The following is a 24855-nucleotide window of genomic DNA, read 5'->3' as shown; positions in this document are numbered from 1 at the left end:
GTGCTGTTTGTCAAAATGGTTGAAGACACCTCCATGTTTTTACTAGAATCAATATGTTCAGTCCTAAATGCTTCACAGTGTGGAATTTAATTATAATTTGATTATGTCTCGTACTAAATGAGCCCTGGTTTTGGTGGCTTAATTGCGTAACTTTACGGTGTCTAAGCCGGCAGAGCAGGTTTTTATAGGCCGAAGCCAATGATAAGCATGTCTCATTTCTCAGCCTTAAGTCGAGTACAATATGTTTTACTGAGGAGTCGTTGGCTCTGGCGTCCCTGATAACATGTTTGTTCACAAACTATTGTTCTGCGGCTGTCTGGATTCAGATCTGGGTCATTGGAAACCATTGTGGTTTGTGGTGTAGTTTAAACTGATTTACTTCTTAGGTTAAAGATTAAGTGAGCCATCTGTCCAACGGTGGTGATGAAGTGACTTCCTGTTCAGTGATAATGCATTTCCTCTTCCTGCACAGGTGTGTCAGATTGCGATGCAGCCCCCGGTGAATGGCGAGCTAATGCTGAGGTTCCAGCAGCTCCAGTCCCGCCTGGCCACTCTGAACATTGAGAACGAGGAGGTAAGAGGGAGTCCAGCTCTGACATACCGTGGTCCTATTTAGTCAGCCATGCAACAGAAAAAGTGATGCCATGGAAAACGCAGATGCGTGTTGATTATTGGACCAATTAGTCCTGAAGGTCAGGTGGTCCTCCCTGTTTTAGTCTTTAAAAAAAAAATGTTTTACTTGGAGCTTAATGAACACAACTGTTTGGGTCCATTGTGGTCACATGTTGGGAAGGAAGTAAAATGCTGTGTGAAAAGTTACCTGAAGTCAGAAGTCAGCCAAGGAGAGTTGATGGCTTAAATAATTTAGATATCGAAGTTGGAATAATTACCGCACAACAAAAACATCTCATGCCCTGCAGGCAGCCTTCAGTACCACACAGAGATGTTTTTCCCTTGTCCCAATGGTGGGAAAAAATCACTGTCTCTATCACACACACACACACACACACACACACACACACACACACACACACTATATATTCTATTTGAACACCCTGTGCCCCCCCTCTCGGTTTTGACATTGGCGATCCATCCCTGGCTGTAACATTTTAATCAGACTTGTGCTGGCTGGCATGCCTGAGTGCTTGCTAAGTAAAAAGACAACTGGAAGGAAATGTCTGTCTGCTGCTGCGGTGTTAGGGAGTGCAATCACGTCCATCAGTCTGGCTTCTTGTGTCTCACGTTGTCTCCCGTCTGACCTGCTATCTCCTCTCGTCTCACATCAGTGCGCACAGCCTTCTCTTTTTGATTTCACAAAGAAATAAGGACTTAGGAATGAATGCTTGTGAATGTGTCAGTCAGTTTCTGCTGCTTCAAGAGATTTCAGACTGGCTTGATTATACAACTAAATAAAGTTGATAGATATGTGTTTTTGTCAAAGATGATGCATGATATGTCTGCAAGTTCAGTATCTTTTTCAACTTTTCTATTGTAGGGTCTAGTACTGTCTAAGTTATGAGAAGCTTAATCGCCTGCCAACCCTCAATTTCCTATCGTTTCACTGTCATTCTCCCTGTCCAGACCTATAGTGTTGTAGTACTGTATGTTTGTGGTTTGACTGGGTTATGTCATGCTGGCCTACAAGGCTCAGGCGATCACACTGGGTGTGTAATGTATTTCTGAACGGGGAGTTGACTCCTAAGCCCAGCTGGTGCTTTCACACTGGCTGTATGCAGTCAGTGCAGGCAGCACCCCTCTGTGTGGGGGGTTGTGAAAAGCCATGGTGCTGCATGACCTTGTCTGCCTGGATGAAACTGATGCCCCACACAGGTCAGGACGGGGAACCACTGCTCAAATGGCCTCTTTCTCTCTTCCACCAGATGGCCTCTTTTTGGCATGGTGTGTAATTGAAAAGGCCTTTCCAGGGGCTGTCAAAACACTGAAGCAGAACTGTACACACATTGGCTATTTCAAACGGTCAATTCCTTGCTTCTTCCGTCCTTGTTTTCTCAATTAATTTCCAAGCTCATTGGAGGAGGAGGTCTGAGGGAGGGACCTTGGATCCTCTCCTCCAATGCCCTTTGAAAGGAATTGAGGAAACAATGACAAGAGGAGGCAAGGATTTGACTGACTCTGTTCCAGACAGGAAGTGAAAAGCTGTTTTTTGTTTTCTGCTATCAATTGACATGCAGCTGTTTCCTCGATCCTTGACACCATGAGAGGGTGTAAGAAAACATGGATAAGATGATTTATTATCGTCAGAGATGGAAGACTCTGGGAGCTATTTGGTATGGGACGGCCCACTGTGGTCCTCTGGTCTGGGTGTATATATGCAGATATATTTGCAGAAATTCTGGAATATGTTATGTGCTGTGTTGGTTAAACCTCTACCCTTCTCAGAGGACAGAGTTTTGTTTATTACAATTCCTTCGCCATTCAATGTGTGTGTTTCTCAGAGCAAGCTATTAATCCAGTTATTTAAATTCCCTTTGCCTCTGAGATTTGGATGAAACACGGCTTTAGATAGATACAGATGGAGTCTCTTTCCTCCTCTCTCTCTCGCTAGATGTGTACCGAACTTAATGCATATTCTCCAGGCGTTTTGCACGAACCCTGGCAATCCAATACGGTCTCCTTTGTAGGGAGCCAGTGTTTGTTTTTCTACAGATAAACCTCAGAGTGGCACATCAAAGCCTAGGAGATGTGTGTTCAGTGTTAGCTTAGTGTTGGCCAGCCGCAGCCCTGACTCACTGATCAGGAGATTAGCCTGCTCCTCACCACAGGCCCTGATGGATAGAAGTCCTGCTCCTCACCACGGGCCCTGATGGATAGAAGTCCTGCTCCTCACCACGGGCCCTGATGGATAGAAGTCCTGCTCCTCACCACGGGCCCTGATGGATAGAAGTCCTGCTCCTCACCACGGGCCCTGATGGATAGAAGTCCTGCTACTCACCACGGGCCCTGGTGGATAGAAGTCCTGCTCCTCACCACGGGCCCTGATGGATAGAAGTCCTGCTCCTCACCACGGGCCCTGATGGATAGAAGTCCTGCTCCTCACCACGGGCCCTGATGGATAGAAGTCCTGCTCCTCACCACGGGCCCTGATGGATAGAAGTCCTGCTCCTCACCACGGGCCCTGATGGATAGAAGTCCTGCCCTCCTGCTACTCACCACGGGCCCTGATGGATAGAAGTCCTGCTCCTCACCACGGGCCCTGATGGATAGAAGTCCTGCTCCTCACTGATGGATAGAAGTCCTGCCACGGGCCCTGATGGATAGAAGTCCTGCTACTCACCACGGGCCCTGGTGGATAGAAGTCCTGCTCCTCACCACGGGCCCTGATGGATAGAAGTCCTGCTCCTCACCACAGGCCCTGATGGATAGAAGTCCTGCTCCTCACCACGGGCCCTGGTGGATAGAAGTCCTGCTCCTCACCAGACAAGTTTTATACTGGAGATGTGTTAGTTGTGAAGTCACTTGTCAGGCTGCCCATGGTCCTGCCCATGGTCCTTTTGTAGCTCAGTTGGTAGAGCATGGCAAGTGACTTCACAACTGATACATCTCCAGTATACTGGTAATGCCAGGGTAGTGGGTTTGATTCTCAGGACCACCCATACATAAAATGTATGCTCCCATGATTGTATGTCACTTTGGATAAGTGTCTGCTAAATACATTATTATTATATTCAACCCCGGAGTTCAGAAGCCAAATACACCTTGAAGACCCTAAATGCCAAATGTCAAGAAGGTCTGTAGCTCTAGAATCAAGGTGATAAGATATGTCTATATTTATTCCATAAGGGACAAATATCCCCCCCCAGCAGTCACAGGGATAACATCCAGGCCTCCTGCTCTAATCTTGCTGGGCCCCAATGGGCATATTCCAGTGAGCGCCTCTGTCTAAAAGACCGGCTGTAATTGAGCCTAGCAGTCAACACTGGTAACTAGTAGTCTGCTGAATAATACAGGGACTTTCAACAGCTTTTTAGCTGGGAGCGATTCTCTCGCATGCGTGGGTCCTCTCCATACTGTGACAGCTGGGCCCATTGGCCTCCACATGCCCACCCAGGAGAGGCTGGGGAAAGAGAGGGCTCGTCTCATACCCAGGAGTATGTTAGGAAAGGTACTGTACTCCCGTGCCAAGGGCACGGAGGTGATGGAACCCATGGGCTGGTCCTAAACAGTGCAACTCTGGACCCGTATTCACAAAGCGTCTCTCGTAGTAGGAGTGCTAAGGAAGACGCAGGTCTTTTGGGTCCCATCAAAGCAGAATGTTGGTCAATCCTATCACGCGAAAGGATGGGAATTTTAAACACCCTCATTCCACTCAATATCATCACTCCTCATTCCACTCAGTATCGTCACTCCTCCTCATTCCACTCGGTATCGTCACTCCTCCTCATTCCACTCGGTATCGTCACTCCTCCTCATTCCACTCGGTATCGTCACTCCTCCTCATTCCACTCGGTATCGTCACTCCTCCTCATTCCACTCGGTATCGTCACTCCTCCTCATTCCACTCGGTATCGTCACTCCTCCTCATTCCACTCGGTATCGTCACTCCTCCTCATTCCACTCGGTATCGTCACTCCTCCTCATTCCACTCGGTATCGTCACTCCTCCTCATTCCACTCGGTATCGTATTTCTGAACGGGGAGTTGACTCCTAAGCCCAGCTGGTGCTTTCACACTGGCTGTATGCAGTCAGTGCAGGCAGCACCCCTCTGTGTGGGGGGTCGTGAAAAGCCATGGTGCTGCATGACCTTGTCTGCCTGGATGAAACTGATGCCCCACACAGGTCAGGACGGGGAACCACTGCTGTGTCCTGCCCACCAGATGGCCTCTCTTTCTTGGCATGTTGTGCCATTTCAGTTTTTTGCTTAACATAGTGTCGAATGACAGTGGGACTTGGCATGCTTTCTCGGCATGGTGTGTCATTTTTGTTTCTTTGCTCCACATAGCGATGAATGACAGTAACTACAGCCGCTCTGTGTGAGTAAGGAATCAGTTGTGTGATCCGTTAAACAAAACACACAGATGAAAGGGGAGTTGAAAGAGAGCCTTGGGTTCATTCATACCACCCTTTTTTTCTCAGGTGGGTCAAAGGTTGAATGAGTCATGGGTCAGACAATTAGTAAGGCGAGCTATAATCTGTTCCTGTCTTTGTGTGTCGTAGTTACATGTGAAACCATGTAACGCCATGTAGTCATGGTTTACATTGAGATTTCTCATTCAAGCACTCACATCTCGACTAGTTACTAGCTCATCTATCAGAAGTACATGCCTTCTGACTTTGATGGTCACACGCCTTAACCTCCCTCTCAGAATTCTGTGTTGTATGCAGAGTGGCGTTTTCTGCTTCAGATGGTGGTTAGACTGTTTCTGTTCTTTGCGAGTTGGCCTCGCTCTCTCTGACATTCTCACTCCTTTATCTCTCTCCTTATTTCTCTCTCTCGCTCTCCTTCTTTCTCACTCCTTCTTTTTCTCTCCCCCTCTCGCTCTTCTTTCTCTCTCTGCATCTTTTCTGTGTCGATGACTCACGCTGACACATTCGACAGTCAATCACAGGTTCTGGCAGGTATCTCTCTCTCTCATATGCTCTCTGAACCCTGTCATCAGGTGAACACATGGTCTCTGAAATCATGTGAGCCCTCGGCATGCAGCACCATCCTTTCCCCTGTCTATCTACCTCCTAACTCTCTTCTTAGTCGCGCTCGCTCGCTCTCTCTCTCGCTCTAGCTCTCTCGCTCTCTCGCTCAATCCTCCCCCCAAATGTACCGCATCAGTGGAATGGGAGTGTTTTCAGGAGCCTAAACTTCTCTGAGTGAGACCTCTTTGAAGGTGGGAAGAGTTTGTTTGCCAATAACATGCATTTCATTAAAGCTTTAACACAATGCATATATCACCCCCTGGAAAGGAGTATCTTGTTGACTTAGTCACGGTTACCGTCAGTGTCTAGTGGAATCTTGCATTGTGTTGTCCTCCCTCTGTTGGAGGTGATGGGATATGTTTGGCCAAGCCCTGGCGTTTTATAAGCTCTTGGAAAAGCAATCGCTGACAGTGAAGTGGCGGCTATGGAGATAAGAATGAAAAGCCTGGGACTGAGCACCATTCCTCTCTACCTACCTGCCTTCCAGCTCTATTCTATCTGTCTGTAAATTGATTGCCCTGGTCTGGAGTCATGCTCAAGGACTGGTGCATTTGTCATGCTGCGCCTGAGGCTGACAGATAGCCATGAATTTCTCACATTAAGAGGGTGGTAGAAGTTATTTGAATTAGTTTTTATTTGTATTTATTAAGTCAGTTAAGAACAAATTATTTTTTACAATGACTGCGGCCAATTGTGCGCCACCCTATGGGACTCCCAATCACGGCCGGTTGTGATTCAGCCCTGGAATCGAAACCGGGTCTGTAGTGACCCATCTCCAGCGCTGAGATGCAGTGTCTTAGACCGCTGCGCCACTCGGGAGCCCTGGTTACAATATGGTACCAACCATGCTGTACTCTGATAGCGCTCAGACTTGGCTACCGTTGGGTCGTGTTGGTAGGCTTACACAGTTAAATAGATAAATATTGATTAACTGCGTTGTCGCAACACTTAAGTCTCTCGAGCGCTCCATAACTTTTGCAACTCACTCATGCACCCTCCCAGCCAGTGCCTGTAGTTTAGGGGTCATAACCTCGGTCTCCTGGATCTTGGGTCAGTGGTCGCTACTCGAGGGAAAGCAACCTACAGTTGAATGTGTGTTTACACCTGTGGCAAAGTTGTGGTCCTCTCTTGTGTTCTGTTCAGATCAAGAAGACGTCAGAGGCCACCCTGACCACCATCCAGGATATGGTGACCATGGAAGACTATGACGTGTCCGAGTGTTTCCACCACAGCCGCTCCACCGAGTCGGTCAAGTCCACCGTGTCGGAGACCTACCTCAGCAAGCCCAGCATCGCCAAGCGGAGGGCCAACCAGCAGGAGACAGAGCAGTTCTACTTCATGGTGAGTGGAGCGCCTGCTACTGGTAACCTCTGGGTTATGACTGGAGAGAACTGGTCAGGGTCATATTCATTGAACACAGTAGCAAAAATATTTTCAGTAAGTTTTGTGCTGACTTTGAATTCAGACTGACAGTCGCTAAAGAACTTGCTGCTGTTGATCGATTGGCTGGAAAATATGAATACATGTGGACAACATTGTATCGTCGTGATCCGTGGTGTCGTAATGTATCTTAGTAATAGAGCATGTGACAAATATGTGCTCACTGTACTTGTTTTTCTAGTAAAAGGCTGAATATATTATGTATTCCCTCTCTGGGCAATGTAACTCTGACACCAAGCTCTCCAAAAGTATCTCTTCCTTAGTGAGCGACTAGGCTATTCTCTGTTATTGTGTCCTCCTGGCTGTCTAAAGACAGACATAGTGCGATAAAGCTTTTTTTTTTTTTTTCTTTTTAAACCTCCCATTGTCGTTGTGTCCTTTGCCCTTGGCGGCCTTATCAGAGATTGGTGTCTTAAGGGCAGGCAACGCTCACTTGGCTCATCAGCCCAAGTAATTACTCTGAATTCTCCACAGAAATTCCGGGAGTTTCTGGAGGGCAGCAATCTCATCTCCAAACTGCAGGCCAAGCACGACCTGCTGAAGAGGACTCTGGGAGAAGGTAAGGGGTCAGAGACCCCAGTGTCATGGCCTACTTCATGTCTGTCTGTCTCCCCTCTGTCGGTTGTTCCACCAACAAGACAGGAGGAAAATGACTGTGCTTGGTTTGGCTCAGTTAACTAAGCAGGTTTCCATATGTATTAAACAGTACACTGACAAAGTCTTGGCTATTGTCTGTTTTCAGTGGGCTGGCGTTTGTAAAGGACCTCCTGGCTAAGTGAAAGAGAAAGATTGCATGCACTTTCTGAACGAAATGCTGTGCTTTAGAACTCAGCTATTTAAAAACATACTTGGTTGATTCTAAAATGGTCCATTTCAATCTCCTCTGGACGTGGTAACGTTTCCCTTGTGCTACTTTCTCCATCGGGTCTCACGACTGAGAAATAATCTCACCATTAGCGAGCCAAGTCAGAGCTAAAGGGACTGCTGCTGTATTATCCCTCTTAGAGATTGATTAGCGGTTAGCTTAATGGCCCGGCAGCATTAGCGCATATTACTGTTATGTCTGGGGTCCCTGTGTTCTACATCGGTGGTATATCTTCTCAAGGCCTTTGACTAAGCTTCTGTCAACACTGAGCTGCTCCTCCTGTTCCTGATCGCAACAATAAAGGCTGGTCCCAGGGTGGTCTCAATCGGTCGGTCTTTGTCAATCTGTTGACTGTACAGGGAGTTGAGATGGAGAATCGGGATCCCTTGGCACGTCCCTATGACGAGCCAAGGGATCCTGCCTTCTACAAAGCTTTCAATTGCGTGAGTGTGTGTGTAACTGTGTGTGTTGTCATGTGTTGTCATGCGTCTATCTTTTATTTGTATTCATTTTAACCTCCCCAGGTTGGAGGACCTGGTGGAAAATATAAACATTCAATATACATACATATAGCCTCTACCTATTTTTACTGGACTCCCAAGTGCATCGGCAAATCGACCAATCCCGCTAATCTTTTGGCCAGCAGCATACCACCCTGCATACCACTGCTGGCTTGCTTCTGAAGCTAAGCAGGGTTGGTCCTGGTCAGTTCCTGGATGGGAGACCAGATACTGTTGGAGGGCCAGTAGGAGGCACTCTTTCTTCTGGTCTAAAAAACATCCCAATGCCCCAGGGCAGTGATTGTGGACACTGCCCTGTGTAGGGTGCCGTCTTTCAGATGGGACGTTAAACGGGTGTCCTGACTCTCTGAGGTCATTAAAGATCCCATGGCACTTATCGTAAGAGTAGGGGTGTTAACCCCGGTCTCCTGGCTAAATTCCCAATCTGGCCCTCAAACCATCACGGTCACCTAATAATCCCCAGTTTACAATTGGCTCATTCATCTCCCTCCTCTCGCCTGTAACTATTCCCCAGGTCGTTGCTGCAAATGAGAATGTGTTCTCAGTCAACTTACCTGGTAAAATAACAGATACATAAAAAATCTTATTTCCACCCCTCAGATGTCCACAGAGTAACCCATCTTTTACCAGTATTTTGCCATTTCCTTATAAAATAAATCCTTCAATTTTACTGTGATGTGTCACGAGGGTCTTTACCCTCTCTTTTTGTACCATGTCTACTGAGATTGCCCTAAAAATCAATACTCTTTACCTAAGAGTATAATAATGAGGCCAGAGGTTATGGGCAGATGGCAGGGCTGCATCGTGCTTTACTGAGCGTGTGCACAAAGCACTGCAGTGTCTCGGGGACGGGTCCCAAGTCTCATCTCATGTCGCCCCTCTAATCGCTCTCTCTCTTCCCCTTTTCTCCCCTCTGTCTCCACAGGTCACAGAGGGGACTATATGACCACAAGGTAAGACACTACCACTATCTCATATACAAACCTCTTAGTTTTTACTAAGACCCTTTATAAGACCGAGTTGTCCACATTCAGTTCTTTAAAAACCTTCCCCAAAAGTCATTGTACTTTCCATTGCGAACACTATTTATCATTATCATCCTAGAGTCAAATTTCCAATAACGTCGAGACACATTTACACTGGTTTGTAAGGAAAATAAAAGTTAGGCATCTGAAAAGTTTCTCCTTAGCACCATGTGCACAGTGAAGTAATTCCTACTGTACCCTAACTCCTGACCTTGGAGAGATAGACAGCAGAGCAGAGAGAGCAGATGTTACTGCTCTGGACTCCCCTGGGATTTAATTTGCCATATGCCTAGCATGGCATGGAAATTATTCTGAATCCCCCCCCCCCTTGAATTTTCTCAGATAGCAAAGCAATGTTCTTTCACAGGGGGAGAGAGAGGGAGAAACACTGTCATTTGCATGCAAATGCACTGTGTGTTAGTATCTAGATCAAAGTCCCTTCGGAGGGATTATAGAGACTCAGAGCTAGAAAATTGTATATCTCTACAGTTAAGGAACAATGGGAACGTAATTCTGCTTTGAAAGTTGATAAACTTGTAACCCCATTTTTGAGAAAATGGCCCCTGAATGTTTTGGTACACCGACTGGAGAGCTTCTTTGTCAACACCCATTCAGCATCGTTCAAACCTTTTAAAGCATTAGCCCCACCCATCTCTTTAAGGGTTCACATGTGAGGCCATTTGCTAAACAGAGTGAGTACAGGAGTGTAGTAAACAACCAAAGATTTTCAAGACTAAACGTGGTGAAAGTTGAAGCAAAAAGTAGTAGTGAAAATACACTATCTAGTCCTTGCCCTGTATCCTAATCTGATTTTGGTGCAGGTCATGTTGTTTTTCGCATTATCGTCTCAGGTAAACAGAAACTATATCAAATGTTTGTTTATCACATGCACAGGATACAGAAGGTGTAAACAGTACAGTGAAATGGTTACTTGCATAGTGGAGTCTTTGTTTAGCTAGCTTGATGTCTAAACCAATGAGCCATAATCCCAACTCTAATGCCGCGTTGTATGTACACATACTTAGAAGCTCATGTTATAGACAGAAATATGCAACATGGCAGACCAATCCAAATTCATCTCTCAGTATGTCCAGCCCATCCATTATCTCAGCCAATCATGGCTCGTGGGAAGGTTCCTAAATGTTTCCGTGGCTAAACCAACTAGGCTCGTAATTTAACCATTGTATTCGCATTTACAGATTGCATACAAGTTTGTTATTAAGGCACATGAAAGTTCACATGTTCCATTTCTGCCCAAAATGCATTTTGATAATTAAAAAAAGAAAACGTTCTAATGTCTTGCCTGTGAAGTAGTGATGTGAAACGGATCACATTTAAGGTTACGGGTGATTCTGTGAAAAATGAAACATTTCTCTCCACTTTAAGCAGTCTGATATATTGATTGTTTTGACACTTTGTATGTGGAGTAACATGGTTTACTCCACATACAAACGTATAATTACGAATAGCAACTTAGACATATTAACAATGACTACATCTCATCTGCCCAGACCCACATGCTCACACCCCCATCCCTAGTGCCTGTATTGTTGTTTGTAGCCTGGCCTTAAATTGTACCAATTTGTTTTTCTCGGTTGCCCATGCTATTTCAATATTTCAATAATAAATAATTAGATTTTTCCATTTGTTTTAATGATGGCAGATTGATTTGACTTCCAACTTTTTAGTACCGTATACGTTTTTCAAGATGAGTGATGAGAAGAGAATCGTCCAGCCCATTGTGTATCTCACTACACCCATATATGCCATGTCTTGAAATATGCAGACAAACGGATTAAAACAAAGTTTACATTGTAATACTTTTGACAGCAAACTTTCTAGGTCCGCCCACAACTTCCAGCCTTCACAGCATTCCCAGAGAGCATGGATTGAATCATTAGTTTTACACTTGAGACATGACTCTGCCGTTGTGCTGTGGAACTTGTCCATTTTGTCTCTTGTATAATAAATTCTCTATATTACTTCAGACTGGATTAAGCGTACATTTTAGTTAACTGTCATTTCGTTAGTTATGCTCCATGAGCATTTTTCTCTTGCCTATTCCAGTGGAAACTATGAGAATGACAGTAGTTAATATCAGTATGGGTAGGGGAGCAACGGGGGATGACTAGAGGGACAACCCCGCTGGTAACTGTCGTGAGATTACTGAACTAACTCACGAGACAACCACCCCCGCCCCGGGTGCCACACACACCCTCACCCACCGGGACATGTCGTGAGGTGGATGCTACCGCACGGCGCCCCCTCACACTCCACCCAGCAGGCCTGTTATTTTCATGACCTTTTGATGTTTGGTGGAAAGGAAAAGGAAGGATATAAAACCCTCTAACTATAGGAGTTGGTGACCGCTCAATGAGACTAGTGGGGATATCCGATCGGGGCCCAGCATCATTTCACGACGAACACTCGGAAACTCTCAGAACAGGCTTAACCGGTCCCTGACTGACCCCATAAGCGACAAAACAACAAGTCACTTTTTTGCCATAGTTTAGAAAATGCGTGTTTACTTTGTCTAAGCATCTGGACACTCAATGTCAGAATGTTTTACCAAACTATCTACACTGTATGTTCATGGTGGACGATTTCTTTAGCTTCTGTAACAGCGTCTCCATCTTCTAGGCCTCCCAATGTGCCGCCAAAACCTCACGGTGGCACGAATAGGAGGACTAGGCCCCGCTCGGTCTTTAACGTCAAGTTGTTTAATGGCAATCTGGAGTCCTTTGTCAAGGTACTGGTCAAGTCCGGCCTCGAACCACGACCGACCGTCTCTCCGACCGTTACCATAATGATGATCGTAACTCAACCACTCTCGCTTGGCCTTTTTCCTGGGGTTTGATCATTACGCTGACTACAACTCTGTGGTTCTATTTTTTTCTGGGTTTTCTCTGCAGCTGTGTAGTCTCAAACGCTGGGGAAGCACAGAGACAGCATTGGTACTGACAGGGTGAATCCAGGGGAGGTGGAATAATGGCAGAGCAGAGGGCACGCGAGCACAGGGTGGGGGGTGAAGGAGGAGAGGTTTGAGGGGCGATGTTTGTCTCCATCTTTCCTCCGGAGTCCATGCTGTCAGCTATGGCATTGGTATTTCTCCCTCTCTTTGTCTTTCTCTCTCTCCTCTGGCTGGTATAAAAGCAGCCATTGTCAGCAGGATATATGCGACAGCCAGGGGACGGTGGCCAGAGTGATAAAGGATTCACCACCTCATAGTGCCCTGCTGTCCTGCCTGTTCCTTCCCTCGCGTTTGATAGCCACTCTGTGTGTGGGGGGTGAGGGCTGGGCTCGGCTGTGGTACTGTAGGTGGCTGCTGTGGTGATTTAATCTGGGTGTCGCCTCTCTCTCCTCCTGCTCTCTCTGCTTCCTTTTATTCTTCCTTGTAGCCGTGGACGACGGAACTCGCACGCCAGACACCAGGTAGAGTGGAGAACTTGGAGTCTAAAGGGACCGATCCCTACTGCTGCCTGTCTGGTCTATACTGACTTCCCTTCTGTCTGTTTGTCTCTTTTTCTGCCCTGCCCCTAACACCACTGCCACTTCCTGTCTGTGAAAACCTTGGACCTGTGTGTGTTGATGTGCAATACTAACTCCCTGGAGGTTTGCTCTGAAAGACTAAACTGCCCACATCTATATATGTCATTTCATTTGATATCCTAATTCCTATATCCATGGTTGAGCTGTATACTGAAGTATAACTTGGCCCGTACCCAATAAATTTCCAACATCTACCCCATTCTTACAATTTGGCTCCGATTACATTGTACAATTATTAGAATACCCAACAATTATTTTAAACCTTCCAACATCTACATTGATAGTATATGTTGGGAGAAATCCAATACCCATCTGGCTTAGTGCTCACATCACATGTGATTGTATTACATCAGCATGCACTATAGTGGCCCAGGCCCTGTCCATCTCCGCTACAGAGCGTTGGTAGCCGGTGATTCTTGGAATCCTGTCATGATTTCTGTGTTTGGGGCCTTGTGTATATTCCCTGGGGTGAAAGCAGAGCCAAAACATTATTAGAAGCTTGTAAGAGTTCTCTGCCTTAGCAGAGAGATGGCAGCTGGTACTTCTGCAAAGTGTAAGCTACTCTCTGAGGGAGGGAGGAATGTGTTTTCTTTAATGCAGGGTTCCCCAATGGTCAGCCCGTGCCCGGTGCGTTTGTTTGGCCCCTTAAGTTTTCTGAGCAAATAATACAGTACCAGTCAAAAGTTTGGACACCTACACATTCCAGGGTGTTTCTTTATTTGTACTATTTTCTACAATGTAGAATAATAGTAAAGACATAAACTATGAAATAACTCATGCATTTCAATTAACAGGTGTGTCTTAAGTTAATTTGTGGAATTTCTTTCCTCTATGTGTTTTAGCCAATCAGTTGTGTTGTGACAAGGTAGTGGTGGTATACAGAGGATAGCCCTATTTGGTAAAATACCAAGTCCATATTATGGAAATAACAGCTCAACTAAGCAAAGAGAAATGACAGTCCATCATTACTTTAAGACGTGAAGGTCAGTCAATCCGGGAAATTTCAAGACCTTTGAAAGTTTCTTCAAGTGCAGTCGCAAAAACCATCAAGCGCTATGATGAAACTGGCTCTCATGAGGACCGCCACAGGGAAGGAAGACCCACAGTTACCTCTGCTGCAGAGGATGAGTTCATTAGTTAGTTAACTGTGCCTCAGATTGCAGCCCAGATAAATGCTTCACAGAGTTCAAGTAACAGACACATCTCAACATCAACTGCGTGAATCAGGCCTTCATGGTCGAATTGCTGCAAAGAAACACTACTAAAGGACACCAATACGAAGAAGACACTTTCAATGAACTTTAGACCAATGGAAATCTGTCCTTTGGTCTGATGAGTCCAAATGTGAGATTTTTGGTTCCAACCGTCGCGTTTTTGTGAGACGCAGAGTAGGTGAACGGATGATCTCCGCATGTGTGGTTCCCACCGTGAAGCATGGAGGAGGTGTGATGGTGCTTTGCTGGTGACACTGTGTGATTTTATTTAGAATTCAAGGCACACTTAACCAGCATGGCTACCACGGCCTTCTGCAGCAATATGCCATCCCATCTGGTTTGTGCTTAGTGGAACTATCATTTGTTTTTCAACAGGACAATGATCCAACACACCTCCAGGCTGTGTAAGGGCTATTTGACCAATAAGGAGAGTGGTGGAGTGCTGCATCAGATGACCTGGCCTCCACATTCACCCGACCTCAACCCAATTGAGATGGTTTGGGATGAGTCGGACTGCAGAGTGAAGGAAAAGCAGCCAACAAGTGCTCAGCATATGTGGGAACTCCTTCAAGACTGTTGGAAAAGTATTCCTCATGAAGCTGGTTGTGAGACGATGCCGAGAGTGCAAGGCTGTCATCAAAGGGTGGCTACTTTGAAGAATCTCAAATATGAAATGCATTTTGATTTGGTTAACACCTTTTTGGTTACTACATGATTCCATGTGTTATTTCATAGTTTTGATATCTTCACTATTATTCTACAATGTAGAAAAAAGTACAAATAAAGAAAAACCCTTGAATATGTGTGTGTGTGTGTAAATTCAACATGTGAAGTGAAATAAAACATAAAAATAAAACATCCCAGATATTTTCCAAATGCACAATTAGCTTCATTCTCTCAAATGTTGTGCAGAAATGTGTTTACATCCCTGTTAGTGAGCGTTTCTCCTTTGCCAAGATAATCCATCCACCTGACAGGTGTGGCATATCAGATTAAACAGCATGATCATTACACAGGTGCACTTTGTGCTGCAGACAATAAACGCCCACTCTAAAATGTGTAGTTTTGTCACACAACGCCACAGATGTCTCAAGTTTTGAGGGATTGGCAGCCACCTCCAACGTCGTTTTAGAGAATTTGGCAGTACATCAAACTGGCCTAACAACCACGCCAGCCCAGGACCTCCACATCTGAGTTCTTCACCTGTGGGCTCGTCTGAGACCAGCCACCCGGGCAGTTTCATATTTTAGAGTGGCGTTTTATTGTCCGCAGCACAAGGTGCAGCTGTATAATTGTAAGTCTGTTTAATTCTGTTTAATGAGCCTCTGACTAACTGGGATGTTAACATATTTGTGCCGTTTTTTTGTTGTTGAGGAATTAGCGTTTTGTGCGAATGGAAAATGTCTGATCTTTTATTTCAGCTCATGAAACATGGGACCAACGCTTTACATGTTGTTTTATATTTTTGTAAAATCACCAGGAAATTAGCATAATTTAATCAGTTTATTTTAATTTAGAAAATCTGTTCCCAACTATTCCCACGCATAAAGACTCATCCCAATGTAAATCAAGGGTTGAAATTATTATGTTTTTGTCAAATACTCAATGTGTTTGGGAATCTTGAGGTCAGTTTGCACTGTACAAATGATTTATAACAATGTTCAAGTCCCCCTTCCATCCGGTCAGGGAAAAATCTGTCCCCGGATGAATGTAATTGGGGACCCCTGCTGTCAAGGGACAGCTCCTCCTCTTCCCCTTTCTCACCCTCCACTCCATAGGAGTGTGTTAGTAGCACCGTTACATAACCTCCCATCACTTATCACTCCCAAGTGTGCTCTCGAGTGTTGACGTAAAACATTAACATGATAAAGAGGCCATTTCTTTTGCACCTCTGGAGCTCCGTAGAGTTGTATTGGGTAAGAGGAACACTTGCACAGGCTTGTCGTTGTGGTCAGTGAGTCACCACTGGAGAGTTAGTGATCTATTAAACTCATGGAGATGTTGTTGAGGGGAGTGAATGGTTCTACAGCTGCAAAACTCCAGTCCGTCTCTGTAAACTTTCAATATGATCATTAGTAACACTACTGTAGTCCCTCTCATGCCTATGACAGACCGTATGTCTTATAGTTGTTATAACGGCTTTATAAATGCATACATAAGTGGGGCTTCAGTAAAATGTTACCGATCATTATCAGTCTAATGGTGGACATGCATGTAGATAAAAATGTGTGTAAAAGTCTATATAATATGTTGTGCCGGAGGTCAGGATGATAAATCTATCACTAATGACATGCCATTCCTCTTGTTGTGAAGGACTCTGGACAAGCTATCCCCCGCGTGGTCGAGAGCTGTATTCGATTCATCAATCTGTATGGTGAGTTGATCATCCGTGACTTACTAATATTTCGCAATGCAACAGCTATGGTTTTCTTTCAATTTCACACCTCTTGCAGGCCAACCAAGTGTAACAGTCAAATTGCTATTTGGTGCAGATTTTTCTCTTTTTAAAAACGTGAATTGTGTTCAACCTGTTCAGTGTTTAACCTGTTCAGTGTTTGACCTTTCCAAGTTTGGTCAAATGTAACATTCAGTCAATTTCAGTGTTCATTGTTTGCGCATCCGTTCTTCCCGTGTCAGTGTTAGAATCTGTTTCATTTTAGTCCGTCATGGGAAAGACTACGCAGATGCCATCTTGCTTACTGCAACCATCCATACAGCCAATGGGATGCAACCGTAGAGTTGTAGAGCGATCGCAACATTGTATCTGTCCCTTTTATTGGCAGGAAGTGCCATTGAGGCCATCTCCATTTTGAAGTAGTCAATTTCCGTCTACTACTTCAATGAGTTGGTAAACAAACTGAAAGGGTGTGATCCCTCCTGATGACCTGGATGGAATTATGTGATCCTTCCTTAACCCATAGGAAGTTCCACCCAGTTGACTACTTCAAAATGGTTGAAAGTCCTCAATGGTGCTAAAACAGGCTTTTGGGCACCTGAGTTCTCTATACATCTCTTAACGATGCAAAGCACACACACACTTCCTTCACACACGCTGTCAAATAGGTTAGTTAGGCTATTACTGTAAGCCACGTTAATAAAACTCCTACAGAACATGTCAGCTTAATCTTTTGACGCTAATGACCTCTTTCCATGTTTTGCGGACACCGGCGACGTCTTACAATACTGGGGCGGCCGTCTTGTGACGGGGAAGACATTGGCTAATTATTCTCTGCGCTAACCTCTGACCTATCTCCTTATTAAATCCCGGCTGGAGGACACTTTAGTGAGACTTGATTGCGGTCTCTCTCGCTCCTGAATTATCTTTAATTGGAAAAGTGAAGGGTGGAGGAACGGGATGTGGCCTTTTAGTTGGGATTTAAACTGGCTTTTTGCACTGGTGCTTTTTTTGTAATGGCTGCCTGTCATCATGAACTAAGTGTGTGTGTGTGTCTCTCTCTCTCTCTCGATCTCCTATTTCTCGCTCTGTTCTTTGTTCCCTTCAGGCCTTCAACATCAAGGGATATTCCGTGTGTCCGGGTCTCAGATGGAAATCAATGACATAAAGAACTCATTCGAGAGAGGTGGGATGTTATTAACATGTTATAGTCAATTGACACTTCACACATTTGAAATGAATGGATATGAGTGGACTTTAATTGATTATATAATACTTTTCAGCTACAGACTTTGACCTGGTCTAGTTGCCACTTCATTTACTATTTTAAAATAATTTTTTTACACCGGTAGGAACTTATCAAATGTATTTATAAAGCCTTTCTTACATCAGCAGATGTCACAACGTGCTTATCCAGAAACCCAGCCTAAAACCCCCAAACAGCAAGCAATGCAGGTGTAGAAGCACGGTGGCCAGTCCTCTTCTGGCTGTGCTGGGTGGAGATTATAAGAGTACATGGCCATTATTAAAGCCAAATCTTTCTTCAAGATGTTCAAACATTCATAGATGACCAGCAGGGTCAAATAATAATCCGTGTTTGTAGATGGTGCAACAGGTTAGTACCTCAGGAGTAAATGTCAGTTGGGTTTTCATAGCTGACCATTCAGAGGTTGAGACAGCAGGCACAGTAAAGAGAGCGAGTGACGAGGGAGGGAGAGAGCTGAGAACAGCAGGTCTGGGACAAGGTTGAATGTTAGCCGCAGGCAGAACAGTTGAAACTGGAGCAGCAGCACGACCAGGTGGACTGGGGACAGCAAAGGAGTCATCAGGCCAGGTAGTCCTGAGGCATTGCCAGTGTGTAAGTTTAACTTCCTTCTAGTGAGGGGAAATCACATCATTGCCTGCATACAACATATCCCTCACATACACTTATCTCCCAGGTAACGACCCGTTGACAGATGACGAGAACAACCACGACATCAACTCAGTGGCCGGTGTTCTCAAACTCTACTTCCGGGGCCTGGAAAAGTCCCTCCTGCCCAAGGAAAGATTTAACGACCTCCTCTCCTGTATCAGTAAGTAGCTTTTTTTTGGTTTTGTTTTTTGAATTTGACCCCTTTTTCTCCCCAGTTTCGTGGTATCCAATTGTTAGTAGCTACTATCTTGTCTCATCGCAACAACTCCTGTACGGACTCGGGAGAGACTAAGGTTGAAAGTCATGCATCCTCCGATACACAACCCAATCAAGCCGCACTGCTTCTTAACACAGCACGCATCCAACCCGGAAGCCAGCCGCACCAATGTGTCGGAGGAAACACCGTGCACCTGGCAACCTTGGTTAGCACGCACTGCGCCCGACCCGACACAGTAGTCGCTGGTGCGCGATGAGACAAGGATATCCCTACCGGCCAAACCCTCCCTAACCCGGACGACGCTAGGCCAATTGTGCGTCGCCCCACGGACCTCCCGGTCGCGGCCGGTTACGACAGATCCTGGCCGTGAATCCAGAGTCTCTGGTGGCACAGCTGGCGCTGCAGTACAGCGCCCTTAACCACTGCGCCACCCGGGAGGCCCATCAGCTTTAGTTACCAATCGTCTACACACAGCTGGGTGTGCTACAGTATAATACACACTCAAACGGAGACACACTCACACACACACATTATGGGCATACATATGATGTTCAACGTAGTGTGTTGATATTCAATGGGAGTGCATTGAGACTCGTTGTGTGTGTCAGCCAGACCAAGGGGTGTTCTATGAGCCATGTAGGTCCTAAGTGGCCTTGTTCATGGCATTGATGGGACGTGTAGCAGATTAAACGGAGTCATTAGTTAGACCGTATTCACATGCTCTTTGCAGGCCAACTCGTAATGTCCCACTTTGGGGAAATCATCACAAACAGCCTTGGGACTTGACATTATAGTTACTTGCTCGTCTGGGCTGTTTTAGTCAATAGCATAATGCTGTGTTACCCCGTCTTTGTGCCCGGGTCTGAATAGTACCACTTTGTCCTTCGGTCTCCTCCGCTGACTAGAGCATTCATGGTATGAGCTGGGACACAAAGCTCACCGTACAGTCTGCTGTTGGGTGATGAAATGTAGAAAGGCAGATGTACAGTAGTGTTTACATCAAACCAAACAGTGGTGACTTTGCTACTCTCACACAGACGGCCATATTGTTCTCTTACCGTAACAGCGGTGTGACACGGTCTGACGTAGTTCAGTCAGGCCTTTGTGGGATTCGCTCTGACCTTATAAGATGTCATGTGAGGGCTTTGAGGGTGGGGTGGACTAGTGGAGTTGTTCACTGTTGTTCAAGAACAATAAACTGGCTAGTGTGAGTCACATGTACTGTACTCGGTGTGTGTGTGTGTGTGTGTGTGTGTGTGTGTGTGTGTGTGTGTGTGTGTGTGTGTGTGTGTGTGTGTTATGGCATTGGCTTACACTTGAGGGATGGGGATTCCCTGTTGTTGACTTTCTCTAAGGCCTAACATACCAGCGCTTGGCGAGTGGGCCTCATGCCCAGCCAGCAGTCTCCATATGAATAAAACCCTGTCTCCAGCACAGTGTCAAGATTGGACAAACACACTTGTCTGTACATGAGGTTGTATAGTTGCACGCTTCTGCCTTGTCTGTCTACTGTCTTCCACAGGGGGGTGGTGACTGTTCTTTAAATAGCATCCTTCTGAAGTGTTCAGGAACCATGCAGAAGAGAACTCACGTAAGATGAATAACATCACAAGTATTCCCTAAAGCCAATCTCCCAGATGGCCCAAACTCATTTCATGGTGACAGCCCTATTTCAGGAAGCCATCGTCGTGGCCAGTGGAAAAACATGAAATGGGCTGCTTTGGAACAGAGGAGATGGGCGGGTTAACGCGTAATTGAACAGCGCTCAACGCTTTGTATGATCGTTCTGACACAAGACTAATGTTTTGTGAGATGCTTTGTCATAATTATTGCAGCAGTGACAGAAAATGGATCAATACGGCAGTTTATTTTAATTTTTTTCCTCTCGCTGACAAGAGAGAATCAAGAGGGAGATGATAACAGACAGCGATACAAAGAGGTAGAGAAAGGTACATTTGTACTTTCGTCCTTTAGTAGACACTCTTGCCCAAGCACTTACAATCAGTGCTTTTTTAAAACTAAAGTAGGCACACATGCATGTGCACGCACGCTCCCTTTCCCATCTGTTAGTGTCACTTTCTTGTGATATTTAGGGCAGCAACAGAACTGGAAACGGCAGCATTTATTCCAGTGTGATTTATAACTGTGGAATTGTCCTCAATGATATTTATAACAGTTTTAAGAACCGTGAGTATCCTTACTGATATTTGGAGCTGCTCGGAGCTTCATCTATGGTTAGTAAAGTCTTTGTGAGGGCCCATGAGATTGTAGCTCACCATTGAGCGTAGCATTCAATCTGGTTCAACCAGGCTATAGAGCAGGGGCCTGCAACAGGTGTGCCAAATCCAGCTCACAAGTGATTTAATTGAGAGGGGGGATTGTATTTTAGTTTTTGGTTAAAAAAAAAAAAAGTTTAAAAAAGACCAGGAATAATTTTGAAAATCTGTTCCCAAGTACCCCCCCACATGGGATCGTATGAATTATTGTTATTTTAAAATACGCAGTGCACAAATTATTGTAATTATGTTCCGGCCCCCCTGCTATAGAGATTTGGGCCTTATTCTAATGGTCTCGCCCTTAATATTGTGCTTACAGCTGCAGGCACACTGGGTATCAATGAGTGAGTGTGCACATTCAGATGCATATCCGCCATTAAATATGCAGCCCTGCAAAGTGGCATGTCAGGCACATTTTAGAGAAGATCAGGGACGACGCACAGACAGATTGTCCCTGAATGTCACCCGATTCACTGTGACAGGAAGACTTTAATCAGCTTAATGGCTGATACATTCGTGTGTGTGACACACACACACACACACACACACCACCTCGGATACATGTATTTTAAATAGCTTTATGCATACTAATAAGAAATATAGATCAAGCTAAGAACTGTTGAACCTGAATCTAAAACATTGTAACCTAAATGGCTCCGGTTTGTATTTACATGATGTGCAATAGAGAATGATTTAATACATCTCTCCCTCTCTCTCTCCCGCTCGATCGCTCTCTCAGGAATAGAGAACCTGTATGAAAGATCCCTGTACATCCGTAAGATCCTCCTGACCGCCGTGCCCAGGTCTGTCCTCATCGTGATGCGCTACCTCTTCTCCTTTCTCAACCAGTAAGTCCTCACCAACCAGTCCAGGGTCATATTCATTAGGCATCAAACGGAAGACAGTTGACTGCAAGGGACTTGTCCAATAGGAAACTCCACATTTTTGTTTTCCATTGTGTGCCCTAATGAATAATATAACCCAGGCTTGTTCACTAATTCTTCATTATTTGATATACCATTAGTAAGTACAAAACACACATTGACTGTACTACTGTATGGGGAACATGTAAGTCGATCACCAAATAGCCCTAAACTTGAACCTTTTAAGATCATTGTAGAGTACACTCTGGTTTGAAACTGTATGCAGAGAGAGGGAGAGAAAATGATTAGCTCACGTTAAGTTAGACGTGTCCACACTAATAAGGAGTGACTGGAGAGATGTATTCCTTAGTAATTTACTCTACCTGAAAGGCTGTCATTGTTCATTTACTGTTTAGGTGATACAGAGAGGAGCATCATGACGCCGTGAACTCCTTTAGGTTATTTCAAGGTTTGAGAATTGATCACTACCCAGACAGTGAGAGGATACGCGGGCTGTCTGGTGCCTCGGCTGAAAATACAACTGTACCACGGCTGTACCACAAACAAATTAAAATGCTGTGTTTTGTGAAGGGCAAAGTTGATCCACTGTCTTGTTGACAAGATTACGCCAACGAATCTTAACGTAAAGTCGATTGTTGTGTGTAAACCCTGTATCTTTCTATCTCACTACCCCCCCAAGCCTGTCCCAGTACAGTGATGAGAACATGATGGACCCCTATAACCTGGCAATCTGCTTCGGCCCCACCCTCATGCCCACGCCCAACATTGAGGACCAGGTGTCATGCCAGGCGCACGTCAACGAGGTCATCAAGACTGTCATCATCCACCACGAGACCATCTTCCCCGACGCCAAGGAGCTGGACGGGCCCGTCTACGAGAAGTGCATGGCCGGGGGAGACTACTGGTGAGTTGAACATAGAAATGTAATTACTAGAACATAGACCTGAGCTTCGAAATATAACCACTAGAATGGACCTGGATGAGCCCGTTTACATGAAGTGCATAGCCGAGACTACTGGTGAGGTCAGGGTTCCCACTGTTCGACACTATGAATTCCACGACTTTTCAATGTAATGTGTTAAATTCCCTGAATTTCCCTGTCTGAAATCAACATTTCCCTGATATTCCATAAGTTCCCTGACCTGAGGGACCCTGTGAGATGATTGAGTGAGCAGGGTCACCCGTTTATGGGGTCAGGGGTCATTCGTTAGTGAAACCCGATACGGGCAACTTGTGGTGATGTAATTTAGACGAGCTTCACAGATGTGCAAGGTGAGGTGTTGGCCGGGGAGCTCTTTACAAAGTCGTGGGTGTTTTTCTCATTCCCATCCTGTGATTGTAGTCTAACTCCGGCTCGCAGCCAAATGACCCCTTCATAAGGGACATAATGCTCCATGCTGCAGGTATGTACGCACGCGGTGTGGAGCCCGTCCAAGGGCCACAGCTGTCTCGATACATTATTAGCGAGAGTTAATGCAGCTAATTAGGCTAAATGATGAGGTGTCTTTGGTGAGAAAATATGACAAGGAAGAGAGCGCTTACTTTCCTGCGTTCGAGATCTTGAATCTTTCGGTATCTTCCTCGACGAGGTGAGACGGACTAAACGATCACCATAAAGACCCTTCATCAGGGTAGAGGAAAGGAGACAAGTCACTTGGCAAGGAAAGTAGTGGAGCACGTAGAACTATGTTCGAGCAGAGTAAAGTTCCCAAGCCAAATAGTTCCACAGCTGAGCAGTGAGTGCTGCATTGACAACTCCTTAGCTTTACGTATCGGCCTTGACGAGGTTAGTAAGGAAACTCTAACCTAAAGTGCAGCACATAGAAGTACAGTCCATTAAAACAGACCAGAGTCAAGGCGCTCCACAGCTGTGAGGATGACAGCCTATCACTTGCTTCCTCTGATGAGCACGTCTCTCTCTCTGTTTTTCTGTCCCTATCTCTCTATCTCTCTATCTCTCTCTCTCACTCACTCACTCACTCACTCACTCACTCACTCACTCACTCACTCACTCTCTGTTCCTTGGTGGATTGTTAGCTCCGCCAGAGCTAATCACCCGTCACAGCTGTCAGGACGCCGTCCCTGACCGAGGCACATCAAACCCGTGGAGATTTTCTGTCTTCGCTTCCTCCCCCAGTGGGTGATGCAAGGCGGGTGGCGGTGGTGTGTTACCCTGGGAAATGGCGCTAAGTGCCAGCCGGGGGTAATCTGTAGATGTAAGGGCCGTTAGTGCCAGGTTCATGCCACAGGGTTCCCAGGGACAACGTCTAAAAACAGATCATTCAAACCCAGGCTGTGTCATGGGAATACTGCCGATGCCCTCGATTTGTGCATATCAATAGTCGGTGGCTACCTCTTAATGTGGCTGTAGATGCATCTCAGCCGTCTAAAGTCCACTGCTTGCCTGCTCCCCTTCATCTACACTAAAAGTATTAGACGGACGAGATCTATATGAGGTGTACCACTTACCAGGTATTTGCTTTCACCAATCCAGTCCAATGTCACATCATTGCCCGTAGAAGGAAAGGAGACGAGGAGGGGAATCCACTTCACACTATTAAGATACACCCATAGGTTGAAATTGAGTAGCTGGTACGGTTGTATCCATGGTAGCCGGACCCTAACCTATAAACCCTGACCTCTGACCCCCCACCCCCCCACACACACACAGTGAGAGTCCCTACAGTGAGCATGGGGCCATTGAGGAGGTGGACAACGAGGGAGGGACAGAGACACATACCAGCGAGGACGGTGAGTACCCTTGAAGCAGGCACCCTCGTAAGCCTATGATGTAATGACATACCAGATGTGAACATCATGGGAAAAGCATACACTTTCTTAAACCCAGAGCACACTGGTCTGTGTGGATAATCCTGCCTTTCAGCCTGCTAAATGGAATGACCTT

At 45.6% G+C, this 24855-nt stretch overlaps 1 protein-coding gene across 3 annotated transcripts in view; it reads left to right on the top strand.

The window, feature by feature from the left end:
* LOC118401070 (SLIT-ROBO Rho GTPase-activating protein 1-like) overlaps positions 1-24855 on the top strand; it is a 162753-nt gene that overhangs the window by 99643 nt on the left and 38255 nt on the right. Inside the window, exons 8-18 of one of the 3 annotated variants that reach the window (XM_035798270.2) lie at positions 473-574; positions 6793-6990; positions 7564-7648; positions 9401-9428; positions 12141-12249; positions 16577-16637; positions 17767-17844; positions 18599-18733; positions 21806-21914; positions 22630-22854; positions 24622-24701. In XM_035798270.2, coding sequence (XP_035654163.2) covers positions 473-574; positions 6793-6990; positions 7564-7648; positions 9401-9428; positions 12141-12249; positions 16577-16637; positions 17767-17844; positions 18599-18733; positions 21806-21914; positions 22630-22854; positions 24622-24701 — 1210 coding nt within the window. Of the gene's footprint in view, positions 1-472; positions 575-6792; positions 6991-7563; positions 7649-9400; positions 9429-12140; positions 12250-12898; positions 12933-16576; positions 16638-17766; positions 17845-18598; positions 18734-21805; positions 21915-22629; positions 22855-24621; positions 24702-24855 lie in introns of those variants that run through there. The other 2 variants (XM_052474813.1, XM_052474814.1) reach the window with 2 other exon arrangements.

The sequence above is a fragment of the Oncorhynchus keta genome, chromosome 22 (genome assembly GCF_023373465.1).
Source record: "Oncorhynchus keta strain PuntledgeMale-10-30-2019 chromosome 22, Oket_V2, whole genome shotgun sequence".
Lineage (NCBI taxonomy): Eukaryota > Metazoa > Chordata > Actinopteri > Salmoniformes > Salmonidae > Oncorhynchus > Oncorhynchus keta.
The sequence above is the reverse complement of the archived record's forward strand: the minus strand, read 5'-3'. Positions and strand labels throughout refer to the sequence as shown.